Below are 20,896 nucleotides of genomic sequence, written 5' to 3'. Positions count from 1 at the left end.
AAAGATTTCAGACAAACATCTTCTTTGTTTGTTGTTTATTCTGGTAAAAGGAGAGGTCAAAAAGCGACTTCTACCTCTCTTTCCTTTTGGCTTAAAAGCATCATCCGATTGGCTTATGAGACTGCCGGACGGCAGCCTCCTGAAAGAATCACAGCTCACTCCACTAGGGCTGTGGCTTCCACATGGGCCTTCAAGAACAAGGCTTCTGTTGACCAGATATGTAAGGCAGCGACTTGGTCTTCACTGCACACTTTTGCCAAATTTTACAAATTTGATACTTTTGCTTCTTCGGAGGCTATTTTTGGGAGAAAGGTTTTGCAAGCCGTGGTGCCTTCCGTTTAGGTAACCTGATTTGCTCCCTCCCTTCATCCGTGTTCTAAAGCTTTGGTATTGGTTCCCACAAGTAAGGATGACGCTGTGGACCGGACACACCAATGTTGGAGAAAACAGAATTTATGCTTACCTGATAAATTACTTTCTCCAACGGTGTGTCCGGTCCACGGCCCGCCCTGGTTTTTTAATCAGGTCTGATGAATTATTTTCTCTAACTACAGTCACCACGGTACCATATGGTTTCTCCTATATATTTCCTCCTGTCCGTCGGTCGAATGACTGGGGTGGGCGGAGCCTAGGAGGGACTATATGGCCAGCTTTGCTGGGACTCTTTGCCATTTCCTGTTGGGGAAGAGATATTTCCCACAAGTAAGGATGACGCAGTGGACCGGACACACCGTTGGAGAAAGTAATTTATCAGGTAAGCATAAATTCTGTTTTTTACCGTGTAATGTACAAATTATATGGCAGAACATAATGATGAAGAAATTAAAATGAAAAAAAGAGAGATTGTTTACAGATTGTTAGCAGCTAGCTAGAAATGTTGATCTTTGGAAGTGTTTGTAGCAGTCTATCATTTGAGTGGTTGGCTTCTCTGATTAGGGGCCTGATAACTAAAGATTCTCCTGATTGGCGATAAATTATAGTGCAGACTTCACAGGGGCTAAACTCCCTGAATGCTATAAGAAAAAGGGCAGAACCTGGAAGTCCCAGAGAGATGCCTCCCATAAAGCCCTATGTTGAGATGAGATTATCTGAAATGATCCTCCTTCACTGAGAGATCTTTCACAAAATTCTAGAGAGGCAAATGTTGCTATACTTCTCTAAGGGGCATTCCCTGCATTTCTGTATGTGAGGGAGAGATAAGCCCAGTGCAGTATAGCACTGCATGTCATGATAGGTTTGTTACATTTACATGTAGTGCTTTATATTTCATACAGGTGGTGAGAGTCCATGATTACTCCTGGGAATTACTTTTCCTTACCACTAGGAGGAGGCAAAGATTTCCAAACCCTAGAAACTCTATAAAACCCCTCCCACGTTTGTGAGCCTTTATTCAGGAAGTTTTATTATAAGGCTTAGAAGACCTTTATTTTGCGATGTCCTGGCATTCTTTGAGAATTCCTGGTTTACTTTTGCAGGCTGGTTTGGATATGGGTTTATCAGTTATTTCTTTTTGGAGGGTCAGATTTCAGTTCTTTCAGTTTTCCCTTTGGAAGATTTGCTAATCTTTCAGATATTCATAGCTTTGTTCTAGTTTTGAGGGTTTTGCAGACTTCTCTTTTTGAGCCTATTCCTTAGGCTTTGTTTCTTTTGCCGTTTTTCTGCTAGAAAGAGTTTTCAGAGTTTACTGCTCTTTTATGTGATTTTCATTATCTTATTACTTTAGGATAAGGCAGTTTCTTAGGGCTAGATTTATATTCTTTCCTTGTGTTTTATCTTCTCTCTGTAGGTTTGTTGTTTAGGCATCACAGTATTTTATTGATGCTACTATAGTTTTCAGACAAACTTCTAGTTTGTTTGTGTTCTTTTCTTGTTACAGGATAGGCCAGTAAGCTTTTGAAATTTATTTGTCTTCTTATTTGAGACTTCTGTTCTAAAAGGCTTTTTTTGGAGGCAGGTTAGCCTCCACTTTACGGATTACTGCTTATTCTGTTAGATTCATCGCTATTTATTGGCCTTTTAGGAATGAGGCTTCAGTTGTCCAACATTGCAAGGCAGCTTTTTTTTTAATTTTTACTAATTTATTATTTTTGCTTCTTCTGAGGTCGCCTTTGGTAGGAAAGTCCTTCAGGTAGATATCTCAGGATGATTTGCCTGTTGGTTATTTTTTCATTGCATGGTTTTTGCCCTTTTTTGGGTTTTATTGGAATCAACTTGGGTATTAGATCCCAGGAGCAATGAATCGTGGACTCTCACCACCATGAAATAAATGAATTTATCAGGTATGAAATAGCATATATTATGTTTTTTATATGACTACACTTCAGATTGGGTCTTGCTTTTATTACAGCAGTGATTTTACACATTTTAATTATGCTTAGAAAGTTTCTGCATTAGTTTAGCAAATTAGAATCATACTTTGTATATTTCTGTGTATCATTTACAAATTACATTGCATCTTGTCTTTCTTTATTTTAAAATAAAACTGACCGCTTCATAAAGTGGGAGGGACAGTGAGTTCCCTGGGCTGAACAGGAGGGAGTTCCCAGATAATGTCTGAAGCTCTCTCACATTTCCTATAAAATGATGTAAGCATTTTACACAAGATAGTCTCATTGATTTATCTTGCAGCCGTATGTAGGTGAAGTTTGAACAGAATTTGCAATACACTTATTTAACTGACAGAAAAGCAATATGTTCTAAACTAGAGACAAAAGCATGTTAAATTGTAGTGAGTGCCAGGTGCTCTCCTGTTAATTTCATTTTCCCCTGTGATATTTTGTATCCTAGAGAGCCTCATTACTTTCTAGGAAGGAATCTTTCATCTGTCTAGGAGTTCTAGCTTCTGTCCTTTTTCTGGTAGGATTCAGTGAGTTCTGTGCTATAATTTCTCTCCAAGCTAGAGAATCTTTGATCATCGGGCACATAGAAAGTGTGGCCAATTAGGGACAGTTTTACTTAGGTCACTAGAGTGTGCAGCCAATGGCTGTGTGTAATGCAACAGTGTTCTGCACTTCCATTTCTAACAGGAACTAAAATCTCACAATTTCAGAACAGAATTACAAGAAAATGGGATAACGTAAATAATGAAAGTATATTGCAGTGTTCTTTAATACATAAAACCAAATATCTGTGAAAGGATCACAAAAAGAGAGGGCGCCTCCTAGTGTAATATTGCATAAGTGATCATGCAACAGATTAACAGAATGAAATAATACTCACAAAATGAGCATGAGTATTATTTCATTATGTTAATCTGCTGCATCATCACTTATGCAATATTACACTAGGAGGCGCCCTCTCTTTTTGTGATCCTTTCACAGATATTTGGTTTTCTGCATTGTTTCATCTGAGAGGAGCTGCTCGCCATATCTGGCTAACTCACTGCTGGCGTTTTCTGGAGACTATACGCCGATGAGTTATTTCAACTGATGAATAAATCAGGATAATTCCGACCATTGGACTCTCACTTACATATGTGGACAAATATTCAGCTAAGTTAGCACTGTATTGTGGTTTTTGAAGGGGGAATTTAAATTGTATGCTTATTATTATTATTATTATTATTATTTTTTACAAATAAGTATATTTGTTTTATATATATATATTTCTTTCATGTAATTAGCAAGAGTCCATGAGCTAGTGACGTATGGGATATACATTCCTACCAGGAGGGGCAAAGTTTCCCAAACCTCAAAATGCCTACAAATACACCCCTCACCACACCCACAAATCAGTTTTACAAACTTTGCCTCCTATGGAGGTGGTGAAGTAAGTTTGTGCTAGATTCTACGTTGATATGCGCTCCGCAGCAGGTTGGAGCCCGGTTTTCCTCTCAGCGTGCAGTGAATGTCAGAGGGATGTGAGGAGAGTATTGCCTGTTTGAATTCAATGATCTCCTTCTACGGGGTCTATTTCATGGGTTCTCTGTTATCGGTCGTAGAGATTCATCTCTTACCTCCCTTTTCAGATCGACGATATACTCTTATATATATACCATTACCTCTGCTGATTTTCGTTTCAGTACTGGTTTGGCTTTCTACAACATGTAGATGAGTGTCCTGGGGTAAGTAAGTCTTATTTTCTGTGACACTCTAAAGCTATGATTGGGCACTTTTTTATAATGTTCTAAATATATGTATTCAAACATTTATTTGCCTTGACTCAGGATGTTCAACATTTCCTTATTTCAGACAGTCAGTTTCATATTTGGGATAATGCATTTGAATATATCATTTTTATCTTACCTTAAAAATGGACTTTTTCCCTGTGGGCTGTTAGGCTTGCGGGGGCTGAAAATGCTTAATTTTATTGCGTCATTCTTGGCGCGGACTTTCTTGGCGCGAATTTTTTTTTCTATTTCCGGCGTCATACGTGTCGCCGGAAGTTGCGTCATTTTTGACGTTTTTCGCGCCAAAAATGTCGGCGTTCCGGATGTGGCGTCATTTTTGGCGCTAATAGCATTTAGGCGCCAAATAATGTGGGCGTCAATTTTGTCTCCACTTTATTTAAGTCTCATCATTTGTTGCTTTTGGTTGCTAGAAGCTTGTTCACTGGCATTTTTTCCCATTCCTGAAACTGTCATTTAAGGAATTTGATCAATTTTGCTTTATATGTTGTTTTTTCTATTACATATTGCAAGATGTCCCACGTTGCAACTGAGTCAGAAGATACTACTGGAAAATCACTGCCTGGTGCTGGATCTACCAAAGCTAAGTGTATCTGTTGTAAACTTTTGGTAGTTGTTCCTCCAGCTGTTGTTTGTATTAAATGTCATGACAAACTTGTTAATGCAGAAAATATTTCCTTTAGTAAAGTACCATTACCTGTTGCAGTTCCATCAACATCTAATGTTCAGAGTGTTCCTGATAACATAAGAGATTTTGTTTCTGAATCCATTAAGAAGGCTATGTCTGTTATTCCTCCTTCTGGTAAACATAAAAAGTCTTTTAAAACTTCTCTTTATACAGATGAATTTTTAAATGAACATCATCATTATGATTCTAATGATTCTTCTGATACAGAGGATTCTGTCTCAGAGGTTGATGCTGATAAATCGTCATATTTATTTAAAATGGAATTTATCCGTTCTTTACTTAAAGAAGTCATAATTGCATTAGAAATTGAGGATTCTGGTCCTCTTGATACTAAATCTAAACGTTTATACAAGGTCTTTAGATCTCCTGTGGTTATTCCAGAAGTTTTTCCTGTTCCTGGTGCTATTTCTGAAGTAATTTCCAGAGAATGGAATAATTTGGGTAATTAATTTACTCCTTCTAAACGTTTTAAGCAATTATATCCTGTACCGTCCGACAGATTAGAGTTTTGGGACAAAATCCCTAAAGTTGATGGGGCTATTTCTACCCTTGCTAAACGTACTACTATTCCTACGGCAGATGGTACTTCCTTTAAGGATCCTTTAGATAGGAAAATTGAATCCTTTCTAAGAAAAGCTTATCTGTGTTCAGGTAATCTTCTTAGAACTGCTATATCATTGGCTGATGTTGCTGCAGCTTCAACTTTTTGGTTGGAAACCTTAGCGCAACAAGTAACAGATCATGATTCTCATAATATTATTATTCTTCTTCAACATGCTAATAATTTTATCTGTGATGCCATTTTTGATATTATCAGAGTTGATGTCAGGTTTATGTCTCTAGCTATTTTAGCTAGAAGAGCTTTATGGCTTAAAACTTGGAATGCTGATATGTCTTCTAAATCGACTCTACTTTCCCTTTCTTTCCAGGGTAATAAATTATTTGGTTCTCAGTTGGATTCTATTATCTCAACTGTTACTGGTGGGAAAGGAACTTTTTTACCACAGGATAAAAAATCTAAAGGTAAAAACAGGGCTAATAATCGTTTTCGTTCCTTTCGTTTCAACAAAGAACAAAAGCCTGATCCTTCATCCTCAGGAGCAGTTTCAGTTTGGAAACCATCTCCAGTCTGGAATAAATCCAAGCCTTCTAGAAAAGCAAAGCCAGCTTCTAAGTCCACATGAAGGTGCGGCCCTCATTCCAGCTCAGCTGGTAGGGGGCAGATTACGTTTTTTCAAAGAAATTTAGATCAATTCTGTTCACAATCTTTGGATTCAGAACATTGTTTCAGAAGGGTACAGAATTGGTTTCAAGATAAGACCTCCTGCAAAGAGATTTTTTCTTTCCCGTGTCCCAGTAAACCCAGTGAAAGCTCAAGCATTTCTGAAATGTGTTTCAGATCTAGAGTTGGCTGGAGTAATTATGCCAGTTCCAGTTCTGGAACAGGGGCTGGGGTTTTATTCGAATCTCTTCATTGTACCAAAGAAGGAGAATTCCTTCAGACCAGTTCTGGATCTAAAAATATTGAATCGTTATGTAAGGATACCAACATTCAAAATGGTAACTGTAAGGACTATCTTGCCTTTTGTTCAGCAAGGGCATTATATGTCTACAATAGATTTACAGGATGCATATCTGCATATTCCGATTCATCCAGCTCACTATCAGTTACTGAGATTCTCTTTCCTGGACAAGCATTACCAGTTTGTGGCTCTGCCGTTTGGCCTAGCTACAGCTCCAAGAATTTTTACAAAGGTTCTCGGTGCCCTTCTGTCTGTAATCAGAGAACAGGGTATTGTGGTATTTCCTTATTTGGACGATATCTTGGTACTTGCTCAGTCTTCACATTTAGCAGAATCTCATACGAATCGACTTGTGTTGTTTCTTCAAGATCATGGTTGGAGGATCAATTCACTAAAAAGTTCATTGATTCCTCAGACAAGGGTAACCTTTTTGGGTTTCCAGATAGATTCAGTGTCCATGACTCTGTCTTTGACAGACAAGAGACGTCTAAAATTGATTTCAGCTTGTCGAAACCTTCAGTCACAATCATTCCCTTCGGTAGCCTTATGCATGGAAATTCTAGGTCTTATGACTGCTGCATCGGAAGCGATCCCCTTTGCTCGTTTTCACATGCGACCTCTTCAGCTCTGTATGCTGAACCAATGGTGCAGGGATTACACAAAGATATCTCAATTAATATCTTTAAAACCGATTGTCCGACATTCTCTGACGTGGTGGACAGATCACCATCGTTTAATTCAGGGGGCTTCTTTTGTTCTTCCGACCTGGACTATAATCTCAACAGATGCAAGTCTTACAGGTTGGGGAGCTGTGTGGGGGTCTCTGATGGCACAAGGGGTTTGGGAATCTCAGGAGGTGAGATTACCGATCAATATTTTGGAACTCCGTGCAATTTTCAGAGCTCTTCAGTCTTGGCCTCTTCTGAAGAGAGAGTCGTTCATTTGTTTTCAGACAGACAATGTCACAACTGTGGCATACATCAATCATCAAGGAGGGACTCACAGTCCTCTGGCTATGAAAGAAGTATCTCGAATTCTGGTTTGGGCGGAATCCAGCTCCTGTCTAATCTCTGCGGTTCATATCCCAGGTATAAACAATTGGGAAGCGGATTATCTCAGTCGCCAAACGTTGCATCCGGGCGAATGGTCTCTTCACCCAGAGGTATTTCTTCAGATTGTTCAAATGTGGGAACTCCCAGAAATAGATCTGATGGCTTCTCATCTAAACAAGAAACTTCCCAGGTATCTGTCCAGATCCCGGGATCCTCAGGCGGAGGCAGTGGATGCATTATCACTTCCTTGGAAGTATCATCCTGCCTATATCTTTCCGCCTCTAGTTCTTCTTCCAAGAGTAATCTCCAAGATTCTGAAGGAATGCTCGTTTGTTCTGCTGGTAGCTCCAGCATGGCCTCACAGGTTTTGGTATGCGGATCTTGTCCGGATGGCCTCTTGCCAGCCGTGGACTCTTCCGTTAAGACCAGACCTTCTGTCGCAAGGTCCTTTCTTCCATCAGGATCTCAAATCCTTAAATTTAAAGGTATGGAGATTGAACGCTTGATTCTTGGTCAAAGAGGTTTCTCTGACTCTGTGATTAATACTATGTTACAGGCTCGTAAATCTGTATCTAGAGAGATATATTATAGAGTCTGGAAGACTTATATTTCTTGGTGTCTTTCTCATCATTTTTCCTGGCATTCTTTTAGAATTCCGAGAATTTTACAGTTTCTTCAGGATGGTTTAGATAAAGGTTTGTCCGCAAGTTCCTTGAAAGGACAAATCTCTGCTCTTTCTGTTCTTTTTCACAGAAAGATTGCTAATCTTCCTGATATTCATTGTTTTGTACAAGCTTTGGTTCGTATAAAACCTGTCATTAAGTCTATTTCTCCTCCTTGGAGTTTGAATTTGGTTCTGAGGGCTCTTCAAGCTCCTCCTTTTGAACCCATGCATTCATTGGACATTAAATTACTTTCTTGGAAAGTTTTGTTCCTTTTGGCCATCTCTTCTGCCAGAAGAGTCTTTGAATTATCTGCTCTTTCTTGTGAGTCTCCTTTTCTGATTTTTCATCAGGATAAGGCGGTGTTGCGAACTTCTTTTGAATTTTTACCTAAGGTTGTGAATTCCAACAACATTAGTAAAGAAATTGTGGTTCCTTCATTATGTCCTAATCCTAAGAATTCTAAGGAGAAATCGTTGCATTCTTTGTATGTTGTTAGAGCTTTGAAATATTATGTTGAGGCTACTAAGTCTTTCCGAAAGACTTCTAGTCTATTTGTCATCTTTTCCGGTTCTAGAAAAGGTCAGAAAGCTTCTGCCATTTCTTTGGCATCTTGGTTGAAATCCTTAATTTACCATGCTTATGTCGAGTCGGGTAAAACTCCGCCTCAAAGGATTACAGCTCATTCTACTAGGTCAGTTTCTACTTCCTGGGCGTTTAGGAATGAGGCTTCGGTTGATCAGATTTGCAAAGCAGCAACTTGGTCCTCTTTGCATACTTTTACTAAATTCTACCATTTTGATGTGTTTTCTTCTTCTGAAGCAGTTTTTGGTAGAAAAGTACTTCAGGCAGCGGTTTCAGTTTGAATCTTCTGCTTATGTTTTCATTAAACTTTATTTTGGGTGTGGATTATTTTCAGCAGGAATTGGCTGTCTTTATTTTATCCCTCCCTCTCTAGTGACTCTTGCGTGGAAAGATCCACATCTTGGGTAGTCATTATCCCATTCGTCACTAGCTCATGGACTCTTGCTAATTACATGAAAGAAAACATAATTTATGTAAGAACTTACCTGATAAATTAATTTCTTTCATATTAGCAAGAGTCCATGAGGCCCACCCTTTTTGTGGTGGTTATGATTTTTTTTGTATAAAGCACAACTATTCCAATTCCTTATTTTATATGCTTTCGCACTTTTTTTTATCACCCCACTTCTTGGCTATTCGTTAAACTGATTTGTGGGTGTGGTGAGGGGTGTATTTGTAGGCATTTTGAGGTTTGGGAAACTTTGCCCCTCCTGGTAGGAATGTATATCCCATACGTCACTAGCTCATGGACTCTTGCTAATATGAAAGAAATGAATTTATCAGGTAAGTTCTTACATAAATTATGTTTTTTATATATATATATATATATATATATATATATATATATATATATATATATATATATATATATATATATATATATATATTCAATGTGCATATCAAACCTATTTAAGGACATAGTTTGATTATGTTTTTTTCTAGTGCACATCAAACCCATTTAAGGTTATAGTCTGATCATTGCTCAAAATTATTTTATTATCTATCACTTACTGATTCAGCATACCTTATATCACCTTTTTTTAATTTAAATAGATTAGCATATCACCAGCCACATTTTAGCGCCCCCTGAAGTTGGACACCTAGGTGTTAATAACAGTTTGCTTCTTTAACATATATATGATTGATCATTTTATATTACCATCTCAAAGTTTTTAATGTCCCTTTAAGATACAAGCAGATTTCCTTAATTCAGCTTGTTTAGGTATGAGATGCTTGAGGATCCGAATCAGGCATTGGAGTGGCTCATGCAACTTATTAGTGTTGTTCCTACAGATTCACACGCATTAGCCAAACTTGGAGAGTTGTACGATATTGAAGGTGACAAATCTCAAGCCTTCCAATATTATTATGAGGTATTTGAAGATTATTATTTTTTTAAAATATTCACAGAAGATTAACTAAAGCAGACTTATGCCTATTCAGAGGCTTCCATGAATAATTTAAAGCCTGTATCATGATCTACAACAGTGTTTCTCAATACTAGACCTTAGGGCACACTAACAGCCCAGATTTTCAGGATCTCTGAACCAAGGGACAGGTAAAAAAACAGCTGATCAGTAACCATAGTTATTAACCTGCTCTCACTCAAGGTAATCCTTAAACTCTGTCCCGTTAGTGTATGTGGTGCAGTGGAATTGATAAACACTGGTCTAGAATCCAGGACTTGAAGCTCTCTTTAATAAGAAGAATTGCGTCTCCAACCATGGTGGTAGAACATAATTCTCAGACAGAGGCAGTAAAAAAACAAAAACGACATCATATGTACAATAGTAATTTTAAAATTCTAGATTCCGCCTTTTAATGTTGGCTAAGAGGCATATGTCTGTGTTTTTTTTTTATTTTTGTTGCTGCGTCTGCCTGGGAAGGGGGCATCTTTTTTGCAGTAGCGAAACTCCACCTACCACTTGCCTTTTTTAGCAAATCCAGACAGTTATTACAGTAGACATGGCTTACCACTGTCATTTTAGGTACAAATATGTAGCATAATTAGGCTTGCAAAGTCTGCAGTATGCACTTCCATTTCTCAGAATTGGAAAACGCACAATCTTCTGAGTTAACTACATTATTATGATAATGAAAGTATATTGCAAAGTTGTTTTACTACACATAATCAAACATTGTATATTACAATCTGAGTGTTTAATGTCCCTTTAAAGGGACAGTCTACCATAGAATTGTTATTGTTTTAAAAGATAGATAATCCCTTTATTACCCATTCCCCGGTTTTGCATAACCAACACAATTATATCAATATACTTTTTACCTCTGTGATTACCTTGTATCTAGGACCTTCTTCCAGCCCCCTGATCACATGACTGTGACTGCTTATTATCTATTGTCTTAAATTTAGCATTGTTTTCTACTAAATCTTAAATAACCCCCTGTGCCTGAACACAGTGTTATCTATATGGCCCACATGTACTTTCTGTCTCTTTGTGTTGAAAAGAGATTTAAAAAGCCTGTGATAAGAGGCAGCCCTCAAAGGCTTAGAAATTAGCATATGAGCCTACCTATGTTTAGTTTAAACTAAGAATACCAAGAGAAAAAAGCAAATTTGATGATAAAAGTAAATTGGAAAGTTGATTAAAATTAAAAGTCCTATCTGAATAATGAAAGTTTAATTTATACTAGACTGTCCCTTTAAGTTGTTTCACAAAACTGTTGGCGTCTTTTATAGGGTAACATTGAAAACTGAAGAGCTTTTTTTTTTCTCACTGAAAAGGTTTTTGAATGTTTAGTGAATCAAGCCAGCTATGTAGGGGTCGATCCGATAAAAATCGTCGCCCGCAAAAGCCGGCGACGCCAATAATTGCGCGGATTTGGTATCACATATACGGCGTAACCTAGAAGTTACGCGCGTATATTTCTGCCGTCGCCCGCAGTTTTTTGGGCCATAGGCAGGTATACCAAACCCGCGCAGTTTGGTATCCAATATGCAGCGTAAGGACTTACGTGGCGAAAATGGAGAAAACTTACTCCATTTTCACCTCGCCACAAAAAGCAGCCGTAAGAAGCCTTACGCTGACTATTGGAGCCCCGTAACTCCCTAAACTAACTAGAAAATAAACCTAACACCTAACGCATGCGCAATGTCTATCTCCCTGTCAACCGCGATCTGCTAAAATAAACCTAACACCTAACGCATGCGCAATGTCTATCTCCCTGTCAACCGCGATCCCCCCCCCCGAAATCCCTAATAAAGTTATTACCCCCTAAACCGCCGCTCCCGGACCCCGCCGCCATCTACATAAACTAACCCCCTACTGTGAGCCTCTAAAACCGCCGCCATCTACCTTATCTATCCCCTAATCTGACCCCTTACACCGCCGCCACCTATATAAAAATTATTAACCCCTAATCTAATCCCCCTATACCGCCGCCATCTATATTAATATTATTAACCCCTAATGTAAGCCCCTTACACCGCCGCCATCTCTATTAAAATGATTAACCCCTAATTTAATCTACCTACCCCGCCGCCAGCTATATTATCTATATTAACCCTAAGTATATTATAGTTAATATAGTTATTACATTATATATATTAACTATATTAACCCTAATTATATTAGGGTTAATATAGTTACTATAGTATTTATATTAACTATATTAACTCTATCTAACACTAACACCCCTAACTATATTTATATTAAATTAATCTAATTAATTTATAAACTAAAATATTCCTATTTAAATCTAAATACTTACCTATAAAATAAACCCTAAGATAGCTACAATATAATTAATAATTACATTGTAGCTATGTTAGGGTTAATATTTATTTTACAGGTAAATTGTTAATTATTTTAACTAGGTATAATAGATATTAAATAGTTATTAACTATTTAATATCTACCTAGTTAAAATAATTACCCAATTACCTGTAAAATAAATCCTAACCTAAGTTATAAATACACCTACACTATCAATAAATTAAATAAAGTACAAACATCTATCTAAAAATACAATTAAATTAACTAAACTAAATTACAAAAAAAACCAAACACTAAATTACAAAAAATAAAAAAAAGATTACAAGATTTTTAAGCTAATTACACCTATTCTAAGCCCCCTAATAAAATAATAAACCCCCAAAATAAAAAAAATTCCCTGCCCTATTCTAAATTAAACATATTTCAAAGCTCTTTACCTTACCAGCCCTTAAAAGGGCCTTTTGTGGGGCATGCCCCAAAGAATTCAGCTCTTTTGCATTCAACAAATACAATCCCCCCCCCCCCCCATTACAACCCACCACCCACATACCCCTATTCTAAACCCACCCAAACCCCCCTTAAAAAAGCCTAACACTACCCCCCTGAAGATCTCCCTACCTTGTCTTCACCACACCGGGCCGAACTCCTGATCCGATCCGGGCGATGTCGTCCTCCAAGCGGCAAAGAAGAAATCTTCCTCCGGCGATGTCATCCTCCAAGCGGCAAAGAAGAATTCTTCCTCCGGCGACGTCTTCCTCCAAGCGGCAGCAAAGTCTTCATTCTTCCGGCGGCATCTTCAATCTTCTTTCTTCGCTCCGCCGCCGCGGAGCATCCATCCCGGCCGACTGCTAAACTTGGAATGAGGTACCTTTAAATGACGTCATCCAAGATGGCGTCCGCCGAATTCCGATTGGCTGATAGGATTCTATCAGCCAATCGGAATTAAGTTAAAAAAATCTGATTGGCTGATTGAATCAGCCAATCAGATTCAAGTTCAATCCGATTGGCTGATCCAATCAGCCAATCAGATTGAGCTCGCATTCTATTGGCTGTTCCGATAGAAGCCAAAGAGGTAAAGAGCTTTGAAATATGTTTAATTTAGAATAGGGCAGGGAATTTTTTTTATTTTGGGGGTTTATTATTTTATTAGGGGGCTTAGAATAGGTGTAATTAGCTTAAAAATCTTGTAATCTTTTTTTTATTTTTTGTAATTTAGTGTTTGTTTTTTTTTGTAATTTAGTTTAGTTAATTTAATTGTATTTTTAGATAGATGTTTGTAGTTTATTAAATTTATTGATAGTGTAGGTGTATTTGTAACTTAGGTTAGGATTTATTTTACAGGTAATTGGGTAATTATTTTAACTAGGTAGATATTAAATAGTTAATAACTATTTAATATCTATTATACCTAGTTAAAATAATTAACTATTTACCTGTAAAATAAATATTAACCCTAACATAGCTATAATGTAATTATTAATTATATTGTAGCTATCTTAGGGTTTATTTTATAGGTAAGTATTTAGATTTAAATAGGAATATTTTAGTTTATAAATTAATTAGATTAATTTAATATAAATTTAGTTAGGGGTGTTAGGGTTAGATAGAGTTAATATAGTTAATATAAATACTATAGTAACTATATTAACCCTAATATAATTAGGGTTAATATAGTTAATATATATAATGTAATACCTATATTAACTATAATATACTTAGGGTTAATATAGATAATATAGCTGGCGGCAGGGTAGGTAGATTAAATTAGGGGTTAATCATTTTAATAGAGATGGCGGCGGTGTAAGGGGCTTCCATTAGGGGTTAATAATTTTAATATAGATGGCGGCGGTGTTAGGGGCTCACTTTAGGGGGTTATAGATATAATATAGCTGGCGGCGGGGTACGGGAGCGGCGGTTTAGGGGTTAATAACTTTATTAGGTTGCGGCGGGGTAAAGGAGCGGCGGTTTAGGGGTTAATAGCATTTTTATTGTTAGGCTAGTGAGGGGGGATAGCGGATAGAGGGTTAGACAGTGCGGGCTATGTTAGGGAGGCGTGTTAGACAGTGCGGGCTATGTTAGGGAGGCGTGTTAGACAGTGCGGGCTATGTTAGGGAGGCGTGTTAGACAGTGCGGGCTATGTTAGGGAGGCGTGTTAGACAGTGCGGGCTATGTTAGGGAGGCGTGTTAGACAGTGCGGGTGTTTTAGACTTTAGTCAGGTTTTATAGGCGCCGGCAGATTCTAACGTGGCGCAAGTCACTGGCGACGCCAGAAATTTGTACTTACGCAGATTTCTGGACATCGCTGGTTTGTGAGACTTACGGCACGTTAGCATCTGACGGCGACCTATATGGGATGGCTCGAGTTGCGAGCTGAAACTGCGGGCGACGCCGGTTCCCTCGCTTGCGCCGCAAACTGCGATCGATATCGGATCGCGCCCATAATATCTATTTTAATTAAAGTCACAGTGTACTATAAAAATTCTCTCCCCTTTAATGTGTTCCCAAAAATACATTTTACCTGCTATAGTGTATTAAATTATTTATAAATTAATCCTTTACCTTTATTTAGTCATATGAAATAGGTTTTCAAGTTGAAACCTCGACCTATACTAAAAATGTCAATGCTGCCGTAATGGCCATAGGAAAAACTGTGCAAACAAAAGGCAATAGAAGAAATTAATCTTTTTTTTGTGCTTGCCTTAGTGCATTGTCCCTTTTTAATAGTCACGGCTCAAAGCTCATAATCATCTATTCACCAGAATTAGTATTTTCTATTTCTAACATATACTGGTACAATTTACATGTTGCAAATTACTGATAGCTATTTATTTAAAGGGACATGGAAGTCAGAATTAAACTTTCAGAATTCAATTATAGACAAAAAAATACAATTTGCTTCTATTATCAAATTTGCACGTCTTGAGCACTAAACATATAACTTTGTTACAAACCCTGTTGCAAGTATTAGCGCACAATATTTGGATTAAAAAAAAATAAAAAAAAATCAATTCTGTGCTCTCTCTCTGGATCAAGAAAGTTTAATTTTTACTTACATATCCCTTTTAACTTAAGAATAGGGTATGATAACCATAAAATTAATTAATTATTAATAAAGTGTTTTTCATATTTTTCCCCCAGTCATATCGCTATTTTCCTTCAAATATTGAAGTTATTGAGTGGCTTGGAGCATACTACATTGATAACCAGTTATTTGAAAAAGCCATTCAGTACTTTGAAAGAGCAGCGCTTATTCAGTAAGTATATTTTGGTAATGTTATTGAGTGAGAAATAGTGTTATTTAACAAAAACAAAAAGGGTAACCGGTCTACTGGAAAAAATGAAATCTTAATCAAAATGCTTTAATTTTCAAGATTACTAAAATTAAACTACTTATGGTTCTTATTATTATTATTATCAGTTATTTGTAGAGCACCAACAGATTCTGCATCGTCATAAACGTAGGAATAATATGCTAAGGTAGAATTTATAGTAAACAAAGAGTTTCACTGTTGTAAATCACCTCTCATGAATGTGATCTACAAAACAGCTTGGCTTGTAGGCTTACATTCTAAGGGGGTTCAAGGGGATGACAAAGGAGGAGGAGAGGGACTGTGGTAAGAAAGGTTAGCGTATGTTGTATGCATCCCTGAACAGTAGAGTCTATAAGGGGCGCTTGAAACTATGAAAACTAGGGGAGAGTCTTGTGGAGCGAGGCAGAGAGTTCCACAAAATTCTGGAGAAGTCCTGTAGACTGGAATGTAAGGAGGTACCAAGAGAGGAGGAGAAAAGGAGGTTGTGAGCAAAGCGAAAGGGACAGGAGAGAGAATATCTGGAGACAAGGTCGGAGATATAGGGTGGAGAAGTGTTATTGTGGGCTTTGAATGTAATGATTGTATTTTATTCTGGAAGCCAGTGAAGAGATTGGCAGAGAGGTGCAGCAGATGAGGAGCGACGTGTAAGGAAGAATCAGCTTGTCAGAGACATTCATTATAGATTGTAAAGTAGATAGACAGCAGCTATGGAGGCCAGCGAGGATGAAGTTGCAATAGTCAAGGCAGGAAATGATGAGAGAGTGAATTAAAATCTTAGTTGTGTCTTGTGTGAGGAAGTGGCTAATTTTGGAGATGGTTTTTAAGTGCCAGGAACTGGCCAAATACTGGATGTTAGGAGTGAAAAAAAAAGTTCTGAGTCAAGTGTGACCCCAGGACAGTTAGTGACATGGGTTAGCAAGGAAGGGGATAGGTCTGATGTACAGAGGTAGATTTGGGTGTCATCGGCATACAAATTATATTGAAACCCGTGGGACTTTATTAAAGGGACAGTCTACACTAAAATTGTTATTGTTTAAAAAGATAGATAATGCCTTTACTACACATTCCCCAGCTTTGCACAACCAACATTGATATATTAATATACTTTATAACATTAAAACCTCTAAAGTTCTGCCTGTTTCAAATGCTCTACAGATGCTTTTCACAACAGGAGACTGCTAGTTCATGTGGCCCATATAGATAACAATGTGATCATGCCCATGGAGTTATTTAAGATTTAGCACAACACAGTACTAAATGCAAGTCAATAGATAATAAATAAATAAATAAAAAGGTCATGTGATCGATACAAGGTAATAATAGAGGTAAAACGTATATTAATATAACCGTGTTGGTTATACAAAACTGGGTAATAGGTAATAAAGGGATTATCTATATTTTAAAACAATAAAAATTATATTGTAGACTGTCCCTTTAAGGAACCTAAGGAAGCTGTATGGGTTGAGAAGATAAGGGGACCAAGGACAGAGCCTTGTGGTACCCCAACCAGAAAGTGTTAAATGGGCAGAGGATGTGCCAGTGACGACTAAACTAAAAGTACAGCTGGACAGGTAGGAGGAGTACCACCAGAGGGCTGTGTCGCAAATGCTGAAGGATTTGAGGGTTTGGAGCAAGATAGGGTGGTCAACAGTATCAAAGGCTGCAGACAGATCGAGAAGGATTAACAAAGATCAATGGCCTTTTGATTTTGCTGTAAGTAGTAATCTTATTACTTGCTGTGTCTGTGTGGGGACGAAATCCAGATTGCAATGGATAAAGGACGGAGTTTAATGTGAGGAAGTGTGATAAACGTGTGTAAAATGGCCTTTCCAGAAGTTTAGAGGCAAGGGGAAGTAAATAAATTGGACGGTATTTGGATGAGAAGGTTGGATCAAGAGAAGGTTTTTTGAGGATAGGTGTAACTAGTGCATAAGAGAAAACATAATTTATGTAAGAACTTACCTGATAAATTCATTTCTTTCATATTAACAAGAGTCCATGAGCTAGTGACGTATGGGATATACATTCCTACCAGGAGGGGCAAAGTTTCCCAAACCTTAAAATGCCTATAAATACACCCCTCACCACACCCACAAATCAGTTTAACGAATAGCCAAGAAGTGGGGTGATAAGAAAAAAAGTGCGAAGCATATAAAATAAGGAATTGGAATAATTGTGCTTTATACAAAAAAATCATAACCACCACAAAAAAGGGTGGGCCTCATGGACTCTTGTTAATATGAAAGAAATGAATTTATCAGGTAAGTTCTTACATAAATTATGTTTTCTTTCATGTAATTAACAAGAGTCCATGAGCTAGTGACGTATGGGATAATGACTACCCAAGATGTGGATCTTTCCACACAAGAGTCACTAGAGAGGGAGGGATAAAATAAAGACAGCCAATTCCTGCTGAAAATAATCCACACCCAAAATAAAGTTTAACAAAAAACATAAGCAGAAGATTCAAACTGAAACCGCTGCCTGAAGAACTTTTCTACCAAAAACTGCTTCAGAAGAAGAAAATACATCAAAATGGTAGAATTTAGTAAAAGTATGCAAAGAGGACCAAGTTGCTGCTTTGCAGATCTGGTCAACCGAAGCTTCATTCCTAAACGCCCAGGAAGTAGATACTGACCTAGTAGAATGAGCTGTAATTCTCTGAGGCGGAATTTTACCCGACTCAACATAGGCAAGATGAATTAAAGATTTCAACCAAGATGCCAAAGAAATGGCAGAAGCTTTCTGGCCTTTCCTAGAACCGGAAAAGATAACAAATAGACTAGAAGTCTTACAGAAAGATTTCGTAGCTTCAACATAATATTTCAAAGCTCTAACAACATCCAAAGAATGCAACGATTTCTCCTTAGAATTCTTAGGATTAGGACATAATGAAGGAACCACAATTTCTCTACTAATGTTGTTGGAATTCACAACTTTAGGTAAAAATTCAAAAGAAGTTCGCAACACCGCCTTATCCTGATGAAGAATCAGAAAAGGAGACTCACAAGAAAGAGCAGATAATTCAGAAACTCTTCTGGCAGAAGAGATGGCCAAAAGGAACAAAACTTTCCAAGAAAGTAATTTAATATCCAATGAATGCATAGGTTCAAATGGAGGAGCTTGAAGAGCGCCCAGAACCAAATTCAAACTCCAAGGAGGAGAAATTGACTTAATGACAGGCTTTATACGAACCAAAGCTTGTACAAAACAATGAATATCAGGAAGAATAGCAATCTTTCTGTGAAAAAGAACAGAAAGAGCAGAGATTTGACCTTTCAAGGAACTTGCGGACAAACCCTTATCTAAACCATCCTGAAGAAATTGTAATATTCTCGGTATTCTAAAAGAATGCCAAGAAAAAAGATGAGAAAGACACCAAGAAATATAAGTCTTCCAGACTCTATAATATATCTCTCTGGATACAGATTTACGAGCCTGTAACATAGTATTAATCACAGAGTCAGAGAAACCTCTTTGACCAAGAATCAAGCGTTCAATCTCCATACCTTTAAATTTAAGGATTTCAGATCCTGATGGAAAAAAGGACCTTGAGACAAAAGGTCTGGTCTTAACGGAAGAGTCCACGGTTGGCAAGAGGCCATCCGGACAAGATCCGCATACCAAAACCTGTGAGGCCATGCCGGAGCTACCAGCAGAACAAACGAGCATTCCTTCAGAATCTTGGAGATTACTCTTGGAAGAAGAACTAGAGGCGGAAAGATATAGGCAGGATGATACTTCCAAGGAAGTGAAAATGCATCCACTGCCTCCGCCTGAGGATCCCGGGATCTGGACAGATACCTGGGAAGTTTCTTGTTTAGATGAGAAGCCATCAGATCTATTTCTGGAAGTTCCCACATTTGAACAATCTGAAGAAATACCTCTGGGTGAAGAGACCATTCGCCCGGATGCAACGTTTGGCGACTGAGATAATCCGCTTTCCAATTGTCCATACCTGGGATATAAACCGCAGAGATTAGACAGGAGCTGGATTCCGCCCAAACCAAAATTCGAGATACTTCTTTCATAGCCAGAGGACTGTGAGTCCCTCCTTGATGATTGATGTATGCCACAGTTGTGACATTGTCTTATCTGAAAACAATGAACAACTCTCTCTTCAGAAGAGGCCAAGACTGAAGAGCTCTGAAAATTGCACGGAGTTCCAAATTGATCGGAAATCTCACCTCCTGAGATTCCCAAACCCCTTGTGCCGTCAGATACCCCCACACAGCTCCCCAACCTGTAAGACTTGTATCTGTTGAGATTATAGTCCAGGTCGGAAGAACAAAGAAGCCCCCTGAACTGAACGATGGTGATCTGTCCACCATGTCAGAGAGTGTCGTAAAATCGGTTTAAAGATATTAATTGAGATATCTTTGAGTAATCCCTGCACCATTTGTTCAGCATACAGCGCTGAAGAGGTCGCATGTGAAAACGAGCAAAGGAGATCGCATCTGATGCGGCAGTCCTAAGACCCAACATTTCCATGCATAAGGCTACCAAAGGGAATGATTGTGACTGAAGGTTTTGACAAGCTGATATCAATGTTAAACTTCTCTTGTCTGACAAGGACAGAGTCATAGACACTGAATTTATCTAGAAACCTAAAAAGGTTACCCTTGTCTGAGGAATCAATGAACTGATTGGTAAATTGATCCTCCAACCATGAACTTGAAGAAACAACACAAGTCGATTCGTATGAGATTCTTCGAAAATGAGAAGACTGAGCAAGTACCAAGATATCATCCAAATAAGGAAATACCAAAACCCTATTCTCTGATTACAGAAAGAAGGGCACCGAGAACCTTTGAAAAAAATTCTTGGAACTGAGGCTAGGCCAAACAGTAGAGCCACAAAACTGGTAATGCTTGTCTAAAAAGAGAATCTCAGACACTAAAAGTGATCTGGATGAATCGGAATATGCAGATACACATCCTGTAAATCTATTGTAGACATATAATGCCCTTGCTAAACAAAAGGCAGGATAGTCCTATAGTAACCATCTTGAATGTTGGTATCCTAACATAACGATTCAATAATGATAGATCCAGAACTGGTCTGAAGGAATTGACCTTCTTTGGTACAATGAAGAGATAAAATAAAACCCCAGCCCCTGTTCCAGAACTGGAACTGGCATAAATACTCCAGCCAACTCTAGATCTGAAACACATTTCAGAAATGCTGAGCCTTGCTGTGTCGACTGGGACACGGG

General features: G+C 38.0%; 1 protein-coding gene across 1 annotated transcript in view; it reads left to right on the top strand.

Annotated features, from left to right (window-relative positions):
• IFT88 (intraflagellar transport 88) overlaps window positions 1-20,896 on the top strand; it is a 192,339-nt gene that overhangs the window by 102,246 nt on the left and 69,197 nt on the right. Inside the window, exons 18-19 of the mRNA XM_053708525.1 lie at window positions 9,859-10,009; window positions 15,509-15,624. Coding sequence (XP_053564500.1) covers window positions 9,859-10,009; window positions 15,509-15,624 — 267 coding nt within the window. The remainder of the gene's footprint in view (window positions 1-9,858; window positions 10,010-15,508; window positions 15,625-20,896) is intronic.

Source organism: Bombina bombina, chromosome 3, assembly GCF_027579735.1.
Source record: "Bombina bombina isolate aBomBom1 chromosome 3, aBomBom1.pri, whole genome shotgun sequence".
In the NCBI taxonomy this organism is placed as follows: domain Eukaryota; kingdom Metazoa; phylum Chordata; class Amphibia; order Anura; family Bombinatoridae; genus Bombina; species Bombina bombina.
Note: the sequence above shows the minus strand (reverse complement) of the source record. Positions and strands in the feature narration are given on the sequence as shown.